Source organism: Gekko japonicus, unplaced genomic scaffold (assembly GCF_001447785.1).
Source record: "Gekko japonicus isolate JY-2015 unplaced genomic scaffold, Gekko_japonicus_V1.1 scaffold129, whole genome shotgun sequence".
Taxonomy (NCBI): domain Eukaryota; kingdom Metazoa; phylum Chordata; class Lepidosauria; order Squamata; family Gekkonidae; genus Gekko; species Gekko japonicus.
Genome location: NW_015168049.1, coordinates 1421458 through 1443273, shown reverse-complemented (window position 1 = coordinate 1443273; position 21816 = coordinate 1421458). Strand labels below are relative to the sequence as shown.

Genomic DNA, 21816 nt, shown 5'->3' with positions numbered 1-21816 from the left:
GCCCCCCCACGTCCCCCCCGAAATGACCCCTGTTCAGGGGTGGGAACATTGTGTGCATTGATATGTCACTTCCAGGAAAAACCCAGAAGTGGCATAGGGTAGCTCTAGGAATCATTGCAAACTCTATGGTAAAACCATATAGTTTTCAGCAACTCTTAGAGCTACCCTATGCCACTTCTGGGTTTTCCCCTGGAAGTGATGTAGCAGTGCACATAACATGGAGGTTTTTTTAAAAAAACTCCTGCTGTGCTTGTAGTGGTCTAGCAACAAATAAATATACACGGCAAAAACCTTATAACAAACTAATGTGTTCTATTTATAATCATCATTTAGTAAAGTGCATAGTGTATCATTATTTCATCCTAGTCTGGTATAAATACTCATTACATTCAATAAGCAATAACATTCAGTACATACAGATTGATAACTATCAGACCCTTTTGCATCAGTGTTTGAAAAGTCAAGCCCCAACGGGAGTTTCCAGAACTAAAAGCCCGCTTCTCCTTACATGAAGTCTTCCAAAAAGGGGGACAGCTTTCTTAATAGTTGTATGGATGCTTTTTTTTGCCGGTCCTACAAAAGACACATTATGCAGCTAACATTCAGTAAGGGCTGGTGGTGGGAGGTTTCCTGCCATAGCAGGACATCTGGCATTCATAGTTAAAACACAACATCAGGAGAGGCCATGGCTTTTAGGTCCTGTCTGCTGGCCCTCCACGGCACTTGGCAAGCCACTATGAGAAACAGGATGCTTGACTAGATGAATAAATGGCCTCATTCAACAGGTCTCTTCCTATGTTCTTAAGGGCTTAATTCCTTAATAAATGAATTGGGGTGAAAACCTTTGGAGGCAGAATTCAGTGTCATTGAAAACTGATCATCAAAATAATTCTCTTTGTGTTTGATTATGTTTTGATTTTTAGCATGTCCATGTCCACGTACTTCCAAGGAAGACTGGCGATTTCAGCCGAAATGACAATGTCTATGATGAGGTAAGTCTCAGCTCTATTTTATGTATTTATTTATTTATTTATTTAGGTATTTTTATCCCGCCCTCCCCGCAAGCGGGCTCAGGGCAGCTAACAAGAGGGCAAACGCCCATATATAAAATCCAATAAACATTACAATCATAACTATAACAATATATCAATAATAACAGTAAAAAGTGCTTCAGTAGACAAGATGGTCTTAGATGTTATGGTGGCATCTTCCAGCCAGCCCCATTTGGGGTACCACTGTCCAGCAGATCATTCCAATCCCATGTTGTTCATGCCGCACAATGTATGGCTGAGCATCCCAGGGCGATCTGAAACCCCGATGGTATTGCCTCCGTTGGTGGTGGTGGCAGCGGCGGCCCCTATATGAAAGCCTGGTGGAAGAGCTCCGTCTTGCAGGCCCTGTGGAACTGCATAAGGTCCCGCAGGGCCCTGATCTCCTCCAGGAGCTCGTTCCACCAGGTAGGGGCCGCCACTGAGAAGGATCTCGCCCTGGTCGCAGCAAGTTTTACCTCTAAATGCTTGTTTGTGTAAGCAGCTGAGATGCCCTCCATTGTCCATGTTTAAATTAAATTAAATGCCTGCTTTTGAAAGTGAGTTCTGCCAGATTTGCAAATTCAGAATAAAAATGGTGACAAAACACCTGGGGAACAATCTTGCTCCATCAAAATCAATGGGCGCTTGGTCAATGGCTTTTACTAGAGAGCACAGTGGCACCCCTGGTTATTTATTTCCAAACAGTATTTTAAAACTATGTTTCTACATGGTCAGGATGAAGGGGATAAAGCATAAACACGAGTGCCAGTCAGTAGGCTACATTTTTTTCAGGATCCGAATTTTGGGGCAAACCAATACCCCCTAGTGTGTTCCTGTTCACTCATCTGATAGGCTGTCACTTCAGTGTCATGTTTGTCTGGTTTTGTTTTATATTTTATATATTCTTCATCTTTATATAGACTTCATCCTAGAAACCACAAGGTTGTCCTGTAGCCAAACAGATCTGGCTCAGTGGTGATTTCACTAAAGGCAAACAAAGCAATTCCCCATCAGCCTCTCCTGCCCTCAGTTACATCTTCACATAGCCAGATTTGATTGGCTAAATTGTGACCTCATAGTTCCTAGGAAGACGGCCCCTTTTGTTTTACAAAAAAATAGTCAGAAAGCAGCACGTGATTGAAACTACTAACAGAAACTACTAATTGAAGGTATTACTGAAGGGGCTTGGGAATTCATGGGGCATCAACGTTAGAGTGCTGGTGTATGGATGATGGGGCATCCATTTTCACTCCCATTTGACTACCTTTCTCCAATTTAGGAAAGGGTGAGACACACGTGGGAAGAAAATGTCTAGGCAACTCCTCACCCACCACAGTTTAGGCTCAGCTCCAATGCCAAGCCAATGGCAACCCTGAATAGTTGGCCCTTCCTTGTGATTTTTAATTCCCGGTATCAATGGTTACAAATGATGGGGACCCAACCCCAAGGCTCATGTTACCTGTGGGTTCAGGCCTTCTGTTTAGAAACTTTTGTTCTATAGTACAATTATCGTAGATCAGAAATGATATATAAATACTTTTATCCAAAGGTCTGTTTTGTTGCTATCCCGTTGAAATAGCTGCAGTAAATGGTGAAAGAGGTTGTAGGAATGGGAATTTTACTCTTTCTTGTGGCAGCTATCTGTGCTGCTTTGCACTTTGAGATGTATAGATGAAGGTCAGAAACAAGCAACTAAAAAGTCACAACCCAAATGTGGCCCAGGTGACCCTACCAAAACTGAATCAAGGCATGTGAAAATGCTTGGCTCACATGATTTCGTCTACATTCTTTGGGTATTGCTGTCTCCTGCATGTTCTGAAAAAGTGACAGACCACTGCCAATCAGCATCTTCCAGCAAAGAAATGACATCCTCAGTTTGCTGCCTCCTCGTTGACAACCTTATATCACCGGAGCACATGTTCTCAATATCTACGAAGACATGAGCTGTGTTCTCATATTACAGTATATGTGAGCACCCATTTGTGAGAAAGAGCCAACACACACACACACACTTTACAAATAACCCTGGAACTAGTACCAGGATAAATTTGGAGTTTAATTAATTAATTAATTAATTAATTAGGATTTCTATCCCGCCCTCCCCGAAGGCACCTGTACATGGGTTGAATGTCACATGAGAATTACTCAGTATCTGTATAAAGAGAAATCAAGTGTAAACTGTACACAAATCAAAATGTCTGTTCACTGTAACTTGTGAGCAGGGCTCTTGTGGCTAGCTGATGCTAACTTAATCATAGGGTGTGTTCAGATGGCTCTTTAGATCCGCACGAGGCATGAGTGCCTCATGGATTTAAATGTAATGTCCAGACATCAACATCTGGGAAATGTCCGTCTTCCATGAGCATCCTGTTTTGCCACACTTCGGAGTCATACTAAAGAGGTACCAGTTAAAATCTGGAGTTTTCGGTTCTGACAGGCCAATCGAGAACTTGCCCCCCGTCTGATCATTCCAGCGCACAATTAAAAAATGGCGCCCGTTCGGGATGCTCGGACGTCAGACAATCCCAAACAGGTGCCATTTTTTAATCCTTGATTCTGCACATGCACGGATAAACAAGGCCGTGATATCATGCCTAAGTGCATGCACAAAAAGTTTTTTAAAAAACAAAAACGCACGTGCTTTCTTCAGTGGATGCCATCTAGATTCCCCCGGGGAATTAGTTGTGCAAGGATGGATTTAAAAGATCAGGATCAAATTTGAGCTGGCGTAATGGCGGGATTAGCTGCCCGTCTGAACGCACCCATGGAGTCCAGCAATGCATGAGAGGTTAAAGTTCATGTCAGTATACTAACAGTTCCCAGCGTGGTGCCCAAGAGCACCGTGGTGCCTGCCAACACATTTTCCGGCACCTACCAAAGTGTGTTTAGAAAAGTGGGCAGGTCGTGGGGCGGAGGGGTCTTATATACATTGTTGGCTCCTCTGCCCGGTTCCACAAACTTTTTGGAAGATGGTTCTTGACAACATAAAGTTAATTACTTGACATTCCCTATATTTTACACCTGAATGCTTATTATTAGGTTTGGAGTTGGTGGGAGACCATTATTCTTATATAGAACAATGTATTTTAATGATTTTGCTTTCAGCAGCCAAATATTCGATTGCCTCGCTTTGGAAGGTGTCTGTCTCCTACCCGGGAATTATGGTATAAAAAGATTTGGGAGAAATATGTGCAGACTAAGATTGCCTTAAATATTATGAGTCCACCCTCCCCTAAAGTTGTAACCACTTTTGAAAACACCTGGCGACCCATATTAACCCTTTTATCATGTTATAAGGAAATTCCAAGGAATCTGTACACTAGCTTTATTTGGAGTATGTTGTTTTATTTAAAAGTGCAGTTACTGAATGTAACTATTGAAATCCTTTATGGAATACTATAGTAAGACATTTTGAAATGTTAAGATTCCATTCTCAAAATTTTACGATTGTATAAGTTGTATGCACTTTTTAAATAAAAATTTATTTAAAAAAAAGAAAAAGAAAGTGGGCCGGGCTAGATGGGGCTTTTGCCCGGTATGTCTTCTGCTTGGCTGTACAGATCTCAAAGTCATCCTGTTAAACAGACCTTCTGCCTGTAATGTTGAACAGTTTCTGTTGAAGTTATACAAAATCTCACACCCTGCCATTTTGTGGTTGGCTCTGCCTCCTACAGAAGTCATCCTGCAGTTGTGCCCATGCCCCACCACCTTGTGTTAGAATTCCAAAGGTGCCTGCAGGCTTCAAAAAGTTGGGGGACACCTGCATTATGCTTTTCCAGTTCTGAAAAACTGAGGAGTGCTCTCCCCAGTAGAGTTGGCCATCTTTGGACAAACGATGGAGAGCAATACAAGTGCAATGGGTGTGATTTTGCGGTCCAAGTGCATCTTGGCATCAAATAAGCCAAGTAGAAGGCCTAATGTCATTACTACTGCTGAGCTTTTCTGCATTATACCTGGAGGGAAAGCTCGCCCAAGTATGAATTATTCAGTGTAAAACTTCTAAACTCGCAATGGTATTCAGCATGCAACATCCTCCTCTATCCTTCTGACATTCAGAGACACAGCAAGAAAATCACTTAGGTAAAGATATTTTGACTTAGCGATCTCATTCAGCGCATTATGCTAAATCATTTCGGCAGCACAGGAATACCTATTAGGAATCATTTTCATTTTGGGGGGGAAGGAGGAAGTGGCTAGGCATAAGACTTAGCAGCTTTGGGGCTTCTGTTTCAGTCAAGCCGAACTACTGAACAGAAGCACGTTCAGGAGCTGATTTCCAAACCTGAAAAATTTCGGTAAGATCGCTCACTTGAGCTTCGTCTGTCACACACCACTGGCTCTAAAAACAGCCTTCCTTGGAAATGGGTTTTTGTGAGCAAGGAGGAGAAAAACAGAAATGCAAATCCTTTCTTTTCAGCATCCCCAATGGCTTTTGATTGCTTAAACAAGTTTCAGTTACTGGCGAAAGTTGGTTTTCCATTGCTTTGAGTTGGAAAACATAGATATTTGTAATGCCCAGTACTGAAGGTGGGCCCTTTCTGAAGGAAATATACACATATACATATACAGTATATAGAACACTGTATAAGTATGCATATACTATATACATAAGCATATACAGTATGCATATACTGAGTCAGACCATTGGTGTATCAAGGTGAATCTTATCTACTCTGACTAGCTCTTCAGGATCTTAGGCAGAGGTCGTTCACGTCACCTACTATCTGGTCCTTTTACCTGGAGATGACAGGGATTCATCCTGGGACCTTCTACAGGCAAATCAGGTGCCCTACCACTGAGCCACAGCTTCATCCCTTCAAGTTACTCATTACAATGAAAGACTGGCATCATCTCAATGGACTGATGCATAGATCTTCCAGAATAACCCTGTGAAACAACAGCCAAATGATTTAAACCCAGGACTTCCCCATTCAAGTCTAATATACTAGGGGTCCACTTGAGATGCCAGATGTTTGTTTGTTTTTGATTTATAACCTGCCTTTCTGTGGTGATAGGTAGAATTTCACCACGGTGAGCAACCTAGATCATGCATTGTTTTGGGCATCTATGTTTGTTTTATGTCACATTTCTTATACCCTGTACCTTAAGCAAAACAAACAGTAAAATACTATATTGCCTACCACTAGGGCCAATAATGAAAAAAAAATCCAGCCTCCCAGATGTTAATTTTATGTGTGATGGGCTTCATTGGAACACAATGATTCTTAAGGAATATTCACAAAATCACCTATTGGGTCATATCAGTTTCAGCAAATAAGAAAAGAACTTGGAGATACATAATTTATAATAGAACAGATTTTCATCAGCTTCTGAAGGGGTTTATTTATATATTTGATTTATAAACCACCATCCCCCAGAGGGCTCAGGGTTATGCACATCATAGTTAAGGCATACGGTATTACCAAAAGTTAAAACATTTATCCAAAAACTGAGTGCCTTTCACCTGAAAAAAATTCCAGTGTGGAAAACAAAATTAATCTGCCCATAACTCCAACATGCTCCAGTTGTCTTTTGGGCCAGTTTCTAGTCAAGCAGCCAAACATTTATAACAGCCCCCAGTAACTGTTTCTATGAGGGTCCAGCTTTGTAGAGTAAAACTGACTGCTTCTAACCAAGTGTATCTCCAACGAGGGCCCTTTGGTTTGCATTCCCTGAAAGGCATTGGTCCTTTCTGCACTCGGATCTCATCTCTGGTTTTATCAGAGTTCAACTCGCGACAACTCTGTTCCCAGTGGGAAAATTTCAGAGGCCATCCCATGCTCTCTGTGATATTCCAGTCATTTATGCCAGAGGAGCTTTGCCAAACCTGTGGGGGAAGAAACACAATTCTATCTTTATTTCAGTGTTTTTTCGTTCTTTCTGGCAGGCTGAATCCCTGCACAGAGGCAGTGCTTGTCACAAAGTTACACAAGTATGTTTGGTTTATGAATATCATTCCAAATTGCCTTCCAAAGGGAAGATGCAAGATGACTAGTAAACAAAATAAACATGCAAACAGAAGACGGGGGGTGGACATTCCCCCTCAGCTTCATTGAAGATGCCTTTGAAGCTACTGCTTGATTGTAATGAACTGAAGCATTATTTATTTACTTACTTACTTAGATCAAGATGGGTAGCCATGTTAGTCTGTCTGTAGCAGTAGAAAAGAGCAAGAATCCAGTAGCAGCTTAAAGACTAACAAAATTTGTGGCAGGGTATGAGCTTTCATGAGTCACTGCTCACTTCCTCAGAAGCCACAATTTTGGGGGGGGATTTTTTGCATTGTGTGTGTGTGTGCCTGGAAGTCATGGCAACCTCCAGCGACTCCTACTGGGGCATAAAGAATGTTCAGAAAAGTGGCTTGATAGCATGCCTCTGCCTCCTGGCCCTGCTATTCTATGGAGGTCTCCCACCCAAATACCTGCTTATCTTCTGAGATCTGACAAGATTGGGCTGACCTGGGCTATCTAGGTCAGGGCTGAAGAAGCCACAAATGTTGTTAGTCTTTAAGATGCTACTGGACTCTTGCTCTTTATGTATGTACTTATGTTCTAGCTCACCTTTCTTCCCTGCAAGGCCCAAAGCAGCCTACATCCTTCTCCTATTCTGATTTTTATTATCATAACAACCTATGCTTTTTTCCTGGGGGAACGTGCTGGAACGGAGTCCCGGAATCACTTTGACAAAATTATTTTTAAAATGTTTAGAAGTTCATGAGTGTTCAGTGTACAGATTGAAAACTTCATTTCCCTCTTGAGAGTTCCAGCAACTCTTTTTTTAACCCCCCCCAAACCCTGTGTGATATGTTAAGCTGACAGTAGGTAATTGGCCCAAGGTCACCCAGCAAACTTCCATGGTAGAGTGAGGATTTGAATTTGGGTCTCCCAGATTCTACTCTGATCCTTTAACCTCAACCCCACCCACGCTGGGAACACAATTCTAAAATCCAGACTAGTATATGATATGAACAAATGTATAGTTAATATTCAGACTGATGGTTAATGGGAATGGACACAGTGTCACATACTAGCATGTGACAGAATTCATACGATCAGACTTCAACACACTGCCATGTGCCGTCACTGTGACGCTACAAAATTGGGGTGTTCGGTTATAGGGTCTGATCCAGCTAGATACCGTTTAGAGTTCTTGGTACAAACAACTCTGATGACTTACAAGTAAATATTACATACCCTTTAAGGGCACTATTATTACACAACTGTAGATGAAACACAGGAACACATAAAATTGCCTTATACTGAACCAGGCTCTTGGTCCATCCAAGTCAGTATTGTCTACTCAGACTGGCAGTGATTCTCCAGGGTCAGGCAGAGGTCTTTCACATCACCTAGTGCCTGGTCCCTTTAACTGTAGATGCCAGAGATTGAATCCGGGACTGTCTGCATACAAAGCAGAGGCTCTTTCACTGAGCTATGGCCCCTAGAATCCTAGAAAAGTATATTTCTTATAGGGCAATTAAGAAGACTGTTTTCAACTAGTCCACTAAAGAACTTCAGCAATTGATTTTTTCCCATAAACTGTTGTGTAATTGGCACACAGGGGGAGTCTTTGCTTTATAGTGGTGTTGAAGATTTTAACTCTAAACTTTATTTAGGACACAGTAGGTCTGAGGATTCGACTTTTAAGTTTTTTGTGTAAATCTGCAAACATGCATTTTCCCAGTGTTCTAGCTAAATTACAGTTTGCAGCCTTGAGGAGAACAACATATGAATCAATGGATGTACGCCCAGAATAAATCCTAGAACCAATGGCACAGAGTTATTCTTTGGAATGCTCAGAGGTCTCTAACATGAAGCCTTTAGAGAAAACAAATTAGATAGTTTAATGAAATGATGTGAGGCATAGCCACATCCTAAAATCCCCAAATCTGGGTAGCAGTGAGACTACCTTTTTCTGAAAATATTTTATGTTTTCTGAAAAGGTTTGGTTTTTTTAAAAAAAATTAGAAAATGAATTTCATTTTTAAACACAGGTTAGGTAGGAGATGGAAGGACATGCATGTTTTTTATTTATAATCTAATTTACATAGTGACTGCTGTATAATTTATTTAATGTGTTCAAGGATAACTAGAGTGATTTTAAATAAAGTTCTTAAAAGACAACACTGAATGATCATAGGCTGGGATTTGTTAGAATAAGTAAATTTCTTACTAGGGCCACAGTGGCTCAGAGTTTAAGATGCTGAGCTGTAGACCGGAAGGCTGGTAGCTTGGCAGTTTGAGACCCAAGTAATGCTGACAGAGTGAGCTCCCATCTCTGGCCCCAGCTCCTGCCAACCTAGCAGTTTAAAGCAAGAGATTGGGAAGGAAACAGCATTCTGTGCACCTCGGCATTTAGTCATGCTGACCACATGACCATGGAAAAGGTCTTCGGACAGCACTGGCTTTTGGGCTTGGAAATGGAGATGAGCACTGCCCCTTAGAGTTGGATTGGAATGGCTTTTGAGCAAGGAAACCTTTACCTTTACCTAAACTTCTTACTTCTCTTCAGTCAAAAGACTGGTACTCATACAGAATGACCATTGAAAAGACCAATCATTCTTCCTACAGCCTCATGGTTTAGCGGTTAATGAAACAGCTTTGAAACAGTAAAAGAAACTTTAATTTTCCATTTGGATTTTCAAAATAATGCCCCCTATGAGTGGGCCCAACTCCATAACAGTGGCTCCTGGATCTAAGAAGCATACTGTTTTGTTGTTTTTTAAAAATACAAATTTAAGCATAAATAATCTATTGTATTGAACAGAGATGTATACAGCTTTAGAGATGCCTGCAGGATCCCACCAAATCTGTTCCAAGATTTTTATATTGTCACACTTTATTTCATAATTGTTTTGTGCGATTCAGCTGTTTTGTAACCTCAACAAATTGGTTAACTTAGTCATCTCAGTCATGTTCCATCATTTCCATAATAAATTTACTTGGTCTGGAATGTTGTTTTTCATCATGCTGCAGTTTCCATTCTAGCCAGAATAATTTCACTCATAGCTTTGGTTAAGATACAAGAGAAGAAATGTGGATTATTTTGATTATGACCACCTTTTGGGTTGCAGGTGGCCGTTTAAATTGCCTAATACTGGCTTCATCAGCTTAGCTCTCCCTCCTACCTGCTCCTCAGAGACCAGGCTTCTATTTCATCTTGTACTGCAATGAGGGCTGCACCCAGGGTGGCCAGCTCCAGGTTGGGAAATACCTGGAGATTTTAGGGGTGGAGCCTGAGGGCAGGGTTTGGGGAGCGGAGGGACTTCAGGGGGGCATAATACCATAGTCTACTTTATTTATTTATTTATCATTCGATTTATATCCTGCTCGAACCCCGAAGGGTCTCTGAGCTGCTTACACACAATCATTGGTTCCTAACTAAGGCCACAATTATACGGGGGGTGACTTCCTACCAGCACCCGGCAGCAGGGCTTGTTGTTGGAGTCTGGCTTCTTCCAGCGACCTCGGATGTCGGCGCTCCACTTCCAATGTCCTGGGGCAGATTTCTTCCTGTTCCACGGCTTCCTCCAGTGGGCTCCTCCAGTGCACGGCCCCGCGACCGCTGCAGCTCCGACCATCATCCTTTTCGGCTCCGTCACGCTGCGCCGACACGTCGCCGTACCTTCGTGGCTCTGCCTCTGCCGGATTCAGATCCTTGTTTGATGGACCCTCACTAACCATTAATGGAGTGCCCCCCTTTCAGACATTCATGCTAATCATAGCTCATTCAGTTAAACCATGTGTCACGGCTCAGATGGGGTGCCACCTGACGCTGCCACCACTCTGGATTTAGGTTCCCTTGAGAAGGCCCAGAGTATCCTCCCAAGACCTTCAGACCTCCCTTTTGGCCGAATAATAGGCGTGAGGACCAGGCAGAGTGGAACAAGACAAAGGTTTATTTTATAGGAGGTCAAACAACAAGGTGCAGAATAATCACAGTAAGTGGGTGAAAAGAAAATAAATCAAATGCCCTAACGCATCTAAGTATACTGTCCCTAGCTCACTATCTCAAGTGGCCTTACACTACTCACCCCTCCCTCAGGATGAGGGTTTTCCCCCTGCAGCAGCCTTTCTTCTGGCTCTGCCCTCTGGAAGAAAGAACAGCTCTTCCTGCTGCTCCAGAACTTTTATTCCCAGGCCTCCTCTTTTCCTATTGGTCCATTTTGGCTCCAAAACCTCCCAGGGGCATCTGGGAATTGTAGGCCCAGCCTCACCTACTGCTAGCCAGGCTCTCTGGGCCTAGTAGGCCTCTGGTAGCACAGCCAGATCATGACACCATGCTTTTGTCTGATCCAAACCATGCTTTGGGGAAAACGTATTGCAGCACAGTCCTATGCACGTCTACTCAGAAGTAAGCCCCATTGTGTGCAGTGGGGCTTACTTCCAAGAAAGGGTGCATAGGATTGCAGCCTTAGCCTTGAATGCTATGCTCTGGAGCCACAAAGTATGTAGCCTTTCCTGGACGGATCCATATGTTGTTCTGTACAGCCAGAACTTACTGTCTCAATTCACTTTTGGGTTATCCCAGCAAATGAAACTGGTTCACCTCCAATGCCCATGGATTCTCCAGGTAATCCTGAAGAATCGTTCACATGATTGTGTAGCCACGCTTGCGGTCCGAGGATGTCGCTGCATAGAAGTCCTATATAAATTTCTCTTGCCTCCCATTCTCAGCCATGCTTCCTTGCTGCCAGGGCATCTATATTCATATTCATATGCCACAGCTCTTCTGCAGCTAGCGCTTTAGATAGGAAGCAGAAGCGTCACATTTTCAGACTGAGGTGTTCAGTGCAGAAAAAGGGTTCAAAAGCTCATCGGCTGCTGCTTTGAGGTATGTGCATTGTGCCTGAATCTGAAAATGGAATCAGCTGGAAACGTGCTTTTCAACAAGATTCCTTTGTCAGTTCTTCACAGGCCTAAGCCTGTCAATACAGTGAGATGATCCTTTCACACAGTATTTTGCCTCCGCCTGAATAGGTAATGCGCTGAGAACTTCATATGCTAGAACTTTCGGACAATATATTGGCGTCATAATACCCCCTAATATTTTAATGGACTTTCATTTGAGTTAGATGCTACTTAAAGAGAGAGTACCCCGATGTTGCTCAGTTTTTCATATCATCCTTCTTTTTGTGCTGCGGCTGTAACATGCTTTGAAGCCCCTGTTAGAAGCCCGTCAGGAATGTGACTGGTGGTAGCGGAGTCAGCATGTTCTACATGCTTCCATTCGACGGTCATAGGCCCACACAGACGTATTCATTCTGGAGACTGTTAACAGGCAAGCAACCTCATGGCTGAAGGCAAGGGATGCTGGCTCTTGTGGGTCAGGCATATAACAAAGCAGCAGTAGAAGAGGAGGTTTTTATACTCCCCTTTTCTCTACCTTAAGGAGTCTCAGAAAAGCTTACAACCTCATTCCCTTCCTCTCCCCACCACAAGCACCTTGTGAGGTTGGTGGGGCTGAGAGAATTCTAAGAGAACTGTGACTGGCCCAAGGTCACCCAGCAGGCTTCATGGGGAGAAGTGGAGAATCAAACCCAGTTTTGCCAGATTAGAGTTCGCCACCTTTAACCACTATTCCACACTGGCTCCAGCAGCAACTGTAGTAGTGAGTGCAGGGATTGGCAGGAAAAAATGGTAGCACTGGCAGCCCTGGAAAGAGAGAAGGAAAGAACTGTACTCTCATGTTGAAGCCTTGAGCCTGAAAGATAACCTCTGCCGTCTGATAGAGGCAGGTTCTGTTGAGTAGCATTCTGGCAATAGGTGAGGTCAGAAATCTGCAGAAGGCAGCAATGACCTGGTGCAAATCAGGAGTGTCAGACTGGTAAGCAATGTGTTATGTTAAGCAATGTGTTAAAACCCTGGACAGAAAGCAGTGGATGCTAGTTAACAAGGGTAGCCTTGGTGAAGCATAATGGCTACATTATGAATCAGGAAGTCCACAGTCTGAATCTCACATATGTTATGAACTCATTACGTGGGGCTTAGGCAAGGCCATCCTCTCAGATCCTCAGCTGCCCTTCTGTAATATTAACAGATAAAGCTGCCTTATACTGAATCAGACCATTGGTCCTTCAGAGACTACTCAGAGTAGCAGTGACTCTCCAGGCCAGGGTCTCAAGCAGAAGTCTTTCACATCACTTAATCCTTTTACCTGGAGATGCCAGGGACAGATCCTGGGACCTTCTGCATCTGGAAGTATAATGCTGTCCTACCTACAGGGTGGGATCTTGTCAGCTCTTGGAAGCTAAGCAGGGTCAGTACTTGGACAGAAGAACACCAAGGAAGACTTTGCAGAGGAAGGCAATGGCCAACCACCTCTCTTAATAATTTGCCTTGAAAACCCTATGGGGTCACCATAAGTCAGCTGCAACTTGGCAGGATAGGCCAGAGAATATATAATATATAGAGAGAGTTATGGTGTCTAGAAGCTGAAATACAGCTTCAGGGATATGGTGTTCTTGCCCCAACCTTCCTGGAAAAGGTCCACTTCCATTAACATATTGCTGATGGTGTCTTCTTCAACAATGTTAGCAGGTCTCCTGATGCTGACTCTGGGACTGGAGTGGTAAAGAAAGCTGGATAACTGGATCTGAAAAGTTTTAGAGAGAAGGATTGTTAATATCAGAGGCAGGGAAGCAATTTCAGGAGTAAGTAACAGAAAATACACAGTTCACTGGGAGTGCCTCTCTCATGTTTTCTGTAGAGATTTCTACAGTAGAAGGGAATTCTGCAGATGATTCCTGAGACATTACCAAGGGAGGACCTCACCCACATTTGGCATCTCTGGTGTTCCAGGACTTCTGATATAGAGGTTATCAAGTACATGTCCTAAGTCATAACTCCTACTTTAATTGGGTTGACGAGCCATTGTTATGGTGAATATCCAGCAGGTGGTACTGGCTGCTTCAGGACGCTATCTAAAGAGGTCTATTTCAAAAGGGACTTGAAGAGAGAAGAGTCATTTCCCTGAGATAATTTTGCTGGCATACTTTTTTCTCCCCCTGTCTTCTTTCCAGAGCAAAGAAGATAAAGGAGACTTCAAAGAAGAGATAATCCATGGGTCCCATTCTTTAGGCAAAGCTTGGGCTGGTGACTGTACCAAAGGCCAGTGGATTAAATAATTGGAGAACTCAGACCTTGCCACCATTAGCAATCGCTGCTGGAACTGAGAGGGCGAGATAATTGTGAGAGTAGCTATAAAGAAGCCTATCACAGGAAATTAAAATGAATCAGCTGTATAAGTCACAGCTGTTTCTAAATTGCCAGTGATTTTTTTTCTCCTAAAGACTCCCTCCCTATTATTTTTCTGTTAAACTAATTATTTTGTATTGATTTTCGTCTGAGGGAAAAATTGCCAGCATGACCTGGAGTACAGTACACCGTGCTTCAGTCTCCTGTACCTTTGAGAATATGAAACTGCTGTTGCTGTCTGAGGGAACAGACAAAATCCTGAAGAGGACAAAGGAAAATGAGGAAGGATTTTAAGGACTTCCTGAAGGTTGCTCTAGGACCATAATTGGCCTCCTTGGAGAGGTCAGCCCCTTGTTGAGGGAAGTGGTTAGCAGTGTATGCATCTCACAGTATATGTATGAGGTTACTTTTTGTTTCTAGTAATTTAATGGCTTGCAGATTTTCAGCCAGTGAAGGGTCTCTTATCACTCCATTTCCTTGCTAGCAAATGGCCCCGGTCACACGGAAGATTTTGGCCCGGGAGAGGGACAGATTGGGGGCACAGCAAACGGGCATGATCTCACTGCAACATCTGGGAAGTGGCGTGCACCCATCCCCAATTCGTCCCTAAACCCGGAAAAGCCGCTGCAAAAAAGAACCTCCTACAGAGGAGAACTTACCTGAAGCACCGCAGCAAGCGTGGCCGTGGGATTGCCGCCGCGCCCGTTGTCCGGAGCAATCCAGGCTCCTGGCCGAACTGCGCACGTGCACACATGCGCAGTTTGGCAGCCTCGCTCACCCTTCAGTAGCTTCCCCCTGGCATCTGATCGTGCCGGGGAGGAACTGCGCGGAGGCTCAGGGGATCTATGTGATCCCGCCACCGCATGTTTCTTTTGGTGCGGCTTTACAAAGCCGCACTTTGGCCGTACTTTCTCCCCCCGTGTGGCAGGGGCCAATACTTCACCAGTTTAATTTCAGCTTGTTAAAGAACAAGACACCAGAAACCTGCCAAAAAAAGAGATTACAATAGGGGTTTTCCCCAAGTAGGCTTGCCAGGTCCCTCCTAGCAACTGGTGGGGGATGGGGGGGGACTTACTGGGAGCAGGAGGGAGGCCCAGCCAACGTGGTAGTGACATGTCTACATCGCTTCCAATGTAATCTGGAAGTGATGTCATCACACAGCAACATCGGGGCGGTGCTCTGGTATTTGGGCAAAAACTCTATGGTAAATTTGGTTTCTACCATAGAGTTTTTGTCCAAACACCAGAGCATCACCCCAATGTCACCAGTGTCATGACATCATTTCAGGGTCACATCGGAAGTGAGGTAGACATGTTGCTGCAACCTCGACTGGTCCTTGCTCTTTTTTCCAGGGTAGTCCTCCCTGCCAGCCAGCTGATTGGTGGTGGGGCAGTGGGGCCTGGTGATGGGAGACCCCCACCTCCTCTGGGGGGTTGGCAACCCTATTCCCAACTAGTCATTTCGCAAGTGGTTGTATTTATCATTAAAGATGGGAATGGCTCAGTTCTCCATTCTGGCATTTTGAACATGGAAACCTTACACTTTAACCTTGCACTTCATGGAATTTTGGGCCTTTAGAGAACCCTGAGCTTCTTTATAAATGATGGGAGCATTATCTACATAGTACAGAATGCTAGCAGGTGGTAACTTCTGTGGCTCCTTCTGTATGAGGGCCTATATCCAGTAGGGTTATCAATGTCTAAGTAAAGCCTATAGTTCTCCCAGAATTCCAACTCATAGACTACAGAAATCAGTTCCTTGGAGCCTGTAGCTTGAGGGGGGCAGGCTGAGCTCCTTTCCCTCCTCTGCTCCCGAATCTCCAGAAATTTTTGAACACAGAGTTGGCCACCCACTGTAGGTCTTGAGACACTCAGTAGAATGGCAGGCATGTAATAATAAACCTTAGTGCCCACTTTTCCATACACAACAGAGGTCTACAGAGAGGCCATGTGGTAGTTGAGGGGCAAAGTGAACTGGAGCTGGGAAGGGCAGTATGTCATGCGGTGATCTATTGGAGTGTACAGCAGTGGAACACCTGAGTCGCTCAGACCACAGGAAAACAGGTTTGACTAGAGAGGATTCAGTTTCTTGCAAGTGAGATGATCAGATATGTTCCAAGTATGTTTTCCTCTTCAGTCATGCACCCCAAGACAATCGTAGTGACAATCGGTTCACAGTATTTAAAAAGCACTATTTTGAGTAGCTTTCTGTCTGCGCAGCGTTCAGCATAGCCGCTGGCTGACAAAGAGCTGTTGGTGCATGCTCACAGTTTGCTGGCTGGCTTGGATGGCATATGCCCGGGGATCATCATGGGCAGGCTGAGTGTATGTGCTGCTTTTGCACTTGCACGGTCAGCAGCTATTGACCCGTCAGAGGCATGCATTGTGCTCAGGACTCAAGCTCCAACTACAGTTCCCAGGTGACAGTGTGACAGCATAGCCTAATGTTTTCAATCGCAATTCTATTGGAGCACAGAGCCAACAGGAATACAATTTAGATTGATTTGAGTGTACCGTGAAAAAGCTAACAAGTTTTCGGGTGTTTGAGGGTGCAGCTCATAATATGTGCAATCTGCCTTGAGTCCCTGAGAGAAAGGTGGACTATAGATTGGAGGTAGGCAAATGTTGTCCCCATCTTCAAGAAAGGCCAAAAGGAGGATCCAGGTAACTACCAACCCATCAGCGAGACATCTATACCTGGAAAGGTTTTAGAACAAATCATCAAACAGTCAGTTCTTGAGCATTTAGAAAGGATGGCTATGATTACTAAGAGCCATCATGGCTTCATCAAGACCAAATCATGTCAGATTAACCTTATCACCTTTTTTGAAGGAGTTACTACCTCGTTGTATCAGGGGAATGCTGTGGACATAGTTTATCTTGATTTCAGTAAGGCTTTTGATAAAGTTCCACATGATATTCTTGTTGACAAGTTGATAAAATGTGGTTTCGATGCTATTACTGTTAGGTGGATTTGTAACTGTTGACAGATCACACTCAAAGAGTGCTTGTTAATGGTTCCTCATCTTTTTGGAGAGGAGTGACAAGTGGAGTTCCTCAGGGATCTGTCCTGGGCCCTGTGCTGTTCAACATCTTCATAAATGACTTGGATGACGGAATAGAGAGGATGCTCATTAAATTTGCAGATGACACTAAATTAGGGTGGGTAGCAAATACAGTAGAATATAGCATCAAGATACAGGATGATCTTGATGGGCTGGAAAACTGAATTTCAACAGAGATAAATGTAAAGTTCTGCATTTAGGTAGGAAAAATCAAATGTATAATTTAGGATGGGGGAGACTTGTCTTGTTAGTAGTACTTGCAAAAAGGATCTAGGAGGCTTAGGCTGCAGTCAGTCATGCGATTTGGTGCGGAGGGGAAGTGAGCCTATTTCCCCCAGTGGAAATTGACACGGTGTTGCAAGAGCACACATCCTTTGTAGCTGTGGGCTCAGCTCATCACTGCCCGATCAGGCAAGTGGGGTGTGTGTTGCCTTTTGTTTCCCATGTGCATAAACGAGGAATGGCGCCTCCGTACTGAAAGTTCCCTATGGCGTATGCAGTTATGCACATACTGCTAAGTGAGGGGGGGGCACCGAGTTGGGATGGAATGATCAGACCATCCCAATGTCTTGAGTGCGTGCTTGAGCGATCAGAAAGGGGAAAGTCCATCCGTGGCCCATGGGCAAGCATTAGGACTGGACTTTCCTCGGTGTCTTTTAACTCTGCTTCCATGGCAGGGCAGCACGGGGTGCTGATGGCTGCAGGACTTTCCCAGATGTTGCTGTCTGATTGTGCCCTTTAGATCCCTCAGGCATTCACAGCTGAATTGGATCTAAAGGCACATCTGACCGCGGCCTTAGTAGACGATACACTGAACATGAGTCAGCAGCAGTGTGATGTGGTTGCTAAAAAGGCAAACGTGATTTTGGGCTACATCAACCCAAGTATAGTATCCAGAACACACAAAGTAATGGTATCACTTTAATCTGCTCTGGTAAGACCTCACCTAGAGTATTGTGTTTGGTTTTGGGCACCACAGTTTAAGGAGGATGTTGACAAGCTGGAACATGTCCAGAGGAGGGCAACACAGATGGTGAGGGGCCTGGAGGCCAAGTCATACAATCATAGAATCATAGAATGTTAGAGTTGGAATGGACCTTGCAGGTCATCTAGTCCAACCCCCTGCACTCTGCAGGAGCATAGCTGAAAGATAGCCCTACATACCTACAACATACCCGAAAGATGGTCGTCCAGCCTCCGCTTGAAAACGTCCAGCGAAGGAGCATCCACCACCTCCCGAGGAAAGGTTGAAGGAGCTGTGAGGAAAGTCCTGTGAGGAAAGGCTGAAGGAGCTGGGTATGTTTAGCCTGGAGAGGAGATGACTGTGAAGTAATAATGATAGCCGTCTTAAAGTATTTGAAGGGCTGCCATATAAAGGATGGAGTAGAGTTGTTTTCTGTTGCACTAGAAGGTTGGACCAGAATCAATGGATTGAAATTAAATTAAAAGAGTTTTTGGCTAAACATTAGAGCAGGGGTCACTGGGGGAATGGCAAGGGGAGGTAGTTGTGAATTTCCTGCATTGTGCAGGGGGTTGGACTAGATGACCCTGGAGACCCCTTCCAGTTCTATGTTTCTATGTTTCTAAATAATGTAGATAAATACAATAAATAATAAATATGTGATGGATTTATGGATTTAGCTATTGATGCTCCACTGTTCTCCCCAAATGAAGACCCAAAGCGACTTACAAAATCTTTATCTCCTCCTTCCATTTTTCTGCTCCCAGGAACAACCCTGTGAGGTAGGTTAAACTGAGAGAGCATGACCTGGCCATGGTCAGCCAGTGAGTTTCCATGGAAGAGTCAGGATTAAATGGTGGCTCCAACATCCCATTTTTGTTATCGTCTGCATTTTTGTTATCGTCTGTCCATATAATTAAGCAAGAAACTAAGAAATATATTATTGGATCCTTCCTGTGCTTTTAAAATGCTAAAATGTATTTATTTGTTTAGGAAGGGGTTTTCCAACCTGGTGCCTTCTGATTCCTTTCATGGCACCCACCAAGTGTTTTTAGAAAGTGGGCAGGGCCAGACAAGGCTTCTGTCCAGGAGGCTTCTGATTGGCAATTGGAGATTTGATTATCTCTGCAGATCTTTAAAAATGTTACTTTGGCAGCAGCTGCCAACCACAGCACATGGATCTTTGGTATGTAACTGAAGATAAGCTGTGTGTATTGAGGAAAATATTTTAAAACAGTATGTTCATTTGATAAGGCATCCTGTTAAAGAGATCTTCTGCCTGAAATGTTAAAAAATTACTATTACAATTATGCATAAACGAATGCCCTGAAGTTTGTGGTTGGCTCCGCCTCATGCAGCAGCCATTTTGTGGTCAACTCCACCTCCTGCAGCAGCCATTTTAGGGTTGTGCCCACCACCTTGTGTCAGACAGCCAAAGGTGACCACAGGCTCAAAAAAGTTGGGGACCCCAGGTCAAGGGAATGCATACACTGCATCTCCAGAGACCAAATGGAGCTTCATTTGGATCAGGGGAAGAAGGGTTTTAATTCTCTCCCCCATGCAGTCCAGCTGACCCTGTGCTGTAATTAAAGGGAAAAAAGATATGTAGACTATCTTTGGCCTGCCTTTTTCTTCTTTTTGTCGTTGGTTATACTGTGACGTCAGACAGTGTTTTCAATCAGTGAAACTGTGCATGAAAAGAGTTAACTCCCCTCATGTCCCCAATATGAATCAGGCCTCCAGGTGGCTGAGGTTAAACATTTAAAACATGCTGGAAGGATCCAGTTATGGATCTCCTGTAACCTGACCCTGCAGAATATCTTAGTGTCTTCGACTTTTGTCCCTGGCTCCATTTTTAGAAGCCATTGTACATATATAAAAACATTTTTGTTTTCCTTTCTGTCTCTTCAGCCAAACCACTAAGGTTGCAAGCTCTGGGTTAGGAAATTCCTGGAGATGGGGGGGGGGGTTGGAGTCTGGGGGGGGGGGGATTTTGGGGAAGGGAGGGGAGGGTCTTCAGCAGGGTATAATGCCATATAGCCCACCTGCCAACGGAGCCATTTCCTCCAGGGGAGCTGATCTCCATTGTTGGGAGATCAGTTGTAATCTCAGGAGATCTCCAGCCACTGCCTGTAGGTTGAAAACAGCAGAAAAACACCAAGGGAAGCCCATCAAAGATTAAATGTACTTGAAATGTCTTGCGTATAGGATATGTTAAGTAAGGGTTTAAATTAAATTACAAATAAGTGTCTATAATGAGTTGGTGTTTGGGGTTGTAGACCACCCTTGGCGTTTTTCTGCTGTTTTCTACTATTCTACGCTAAGGATCCCTGTTTTGTCTACTGCTTGCAGGGTGGCATCCCTACAAACCACACAAGTTATTTTACACGCATTTAAACAATCCAGCCATTCAGTAATTATTTAAGGCATTTATGGGCATAGAAAACCCTTGCCAACTTTATCTCCAGGTGTTTCTTCAGAAGAAACCCTTCAGCCCCAGACTGAGCAGGCATTGCCAGCCAAAGTCAAACGGACCCGGGAGACCCTGCAGGCAGCAATCCCTTTATCAGCAATTGGTCTTTGGTCAGTGGCTCCATCTTGCTAACAGCAAGGACATACAATGGTGAATCTCGCCCTCCAAGCAAAGCCAAGTAGGCAAGCCTGTGGCAAATGCCAATAGCTCCTTTGCAGTAAGACACAGAAGACACTTTGTCCTGGGAAAAGAGTAAAAAAAAAAGCAAACTGTAAGCAATCACTTAAGAGCCAAGGTTTTGCCTGTTTGGGAGGAACAGGGTTGTCAAAAGCACTTCTCTGAGTCACGCCGCTGAAGCAAAAGTGAACCAGCAGCCAAGGATTCGAGAAGAGCAGAGCAGCGGCAAAAGAGCTGATGGGATGCGAGGAGACAGATGGGCTGGAGGGCAATTAGAGGGCACCCTGATATGTAAAATGCCAAACAAGCGCTACCTCACAGACAAATCAGAGGTGTTAAGGGCAGGCAGGATGAGCACAAAGCATACAGATCCTTTAATAAAGAACCTTTTCAGGCTGCCTTTGCTTCCGGACGCGAAGGAAAGGGAGTGTTCTGGCAGATGAGCAGGAAATAAAGTAATATCCAATCTGAGCTGGCTAAGTGATGACATCACTGAGGGCAACTGAGGGGGAGAGAAGGTGAAGGCTATTTAAATGACTAAGGGAACATTTTCAAAAAGGAGTTGCTGAAGCGTTTTTCAGCACTGTTGGAAGTGAAAAATAATGAACAGCTTTTGTCAGGTTCTGTTTGTGAATATGACTCTCTCTCTCTCTCTCTCTCTCTCTCTCTCTCTCTCTCTCTCTCTCTCACACACACACACACACACACACACACACACACACACACACACACACAAACACGGTTTGACTCACCTGTATGAGTCCCTTAGAGCAATCTGTATGAACTCATGTTCTCTGTGACATTGCTAAAGGGAAAGGAAAGAGGGGCAAGGAAAGAGTTTCTCTGTGATCTTTCACATTTAATTTTGATTTGGGGGTCTGGTCACATGGACGTTTAGTGTGGGACTCGCAGCT

At 44.0% G+C, this 21816-nt stretch overlaps 1 protein-coding gene across 1 annotated transcript in view; it reads left to right on the top strand.

Moving 5' to 3' along the window:
* The window catches only part of FHIT (fragile histidine triad), a 345343-nt gene that overhangs the window by 163564 nt on the left and 159963 nt on the right, over positions 1–21816 (top strand). The window contains exon 4 of the mRNA XM_015414328.1: positions 924–992. Within this exon, the coding sequence (XP_015269814.1) occupies positions 924–992 (69 nt within the window). The remainder of the gene's footprint in view (positions 1–923; positions 993–21816) is intronic.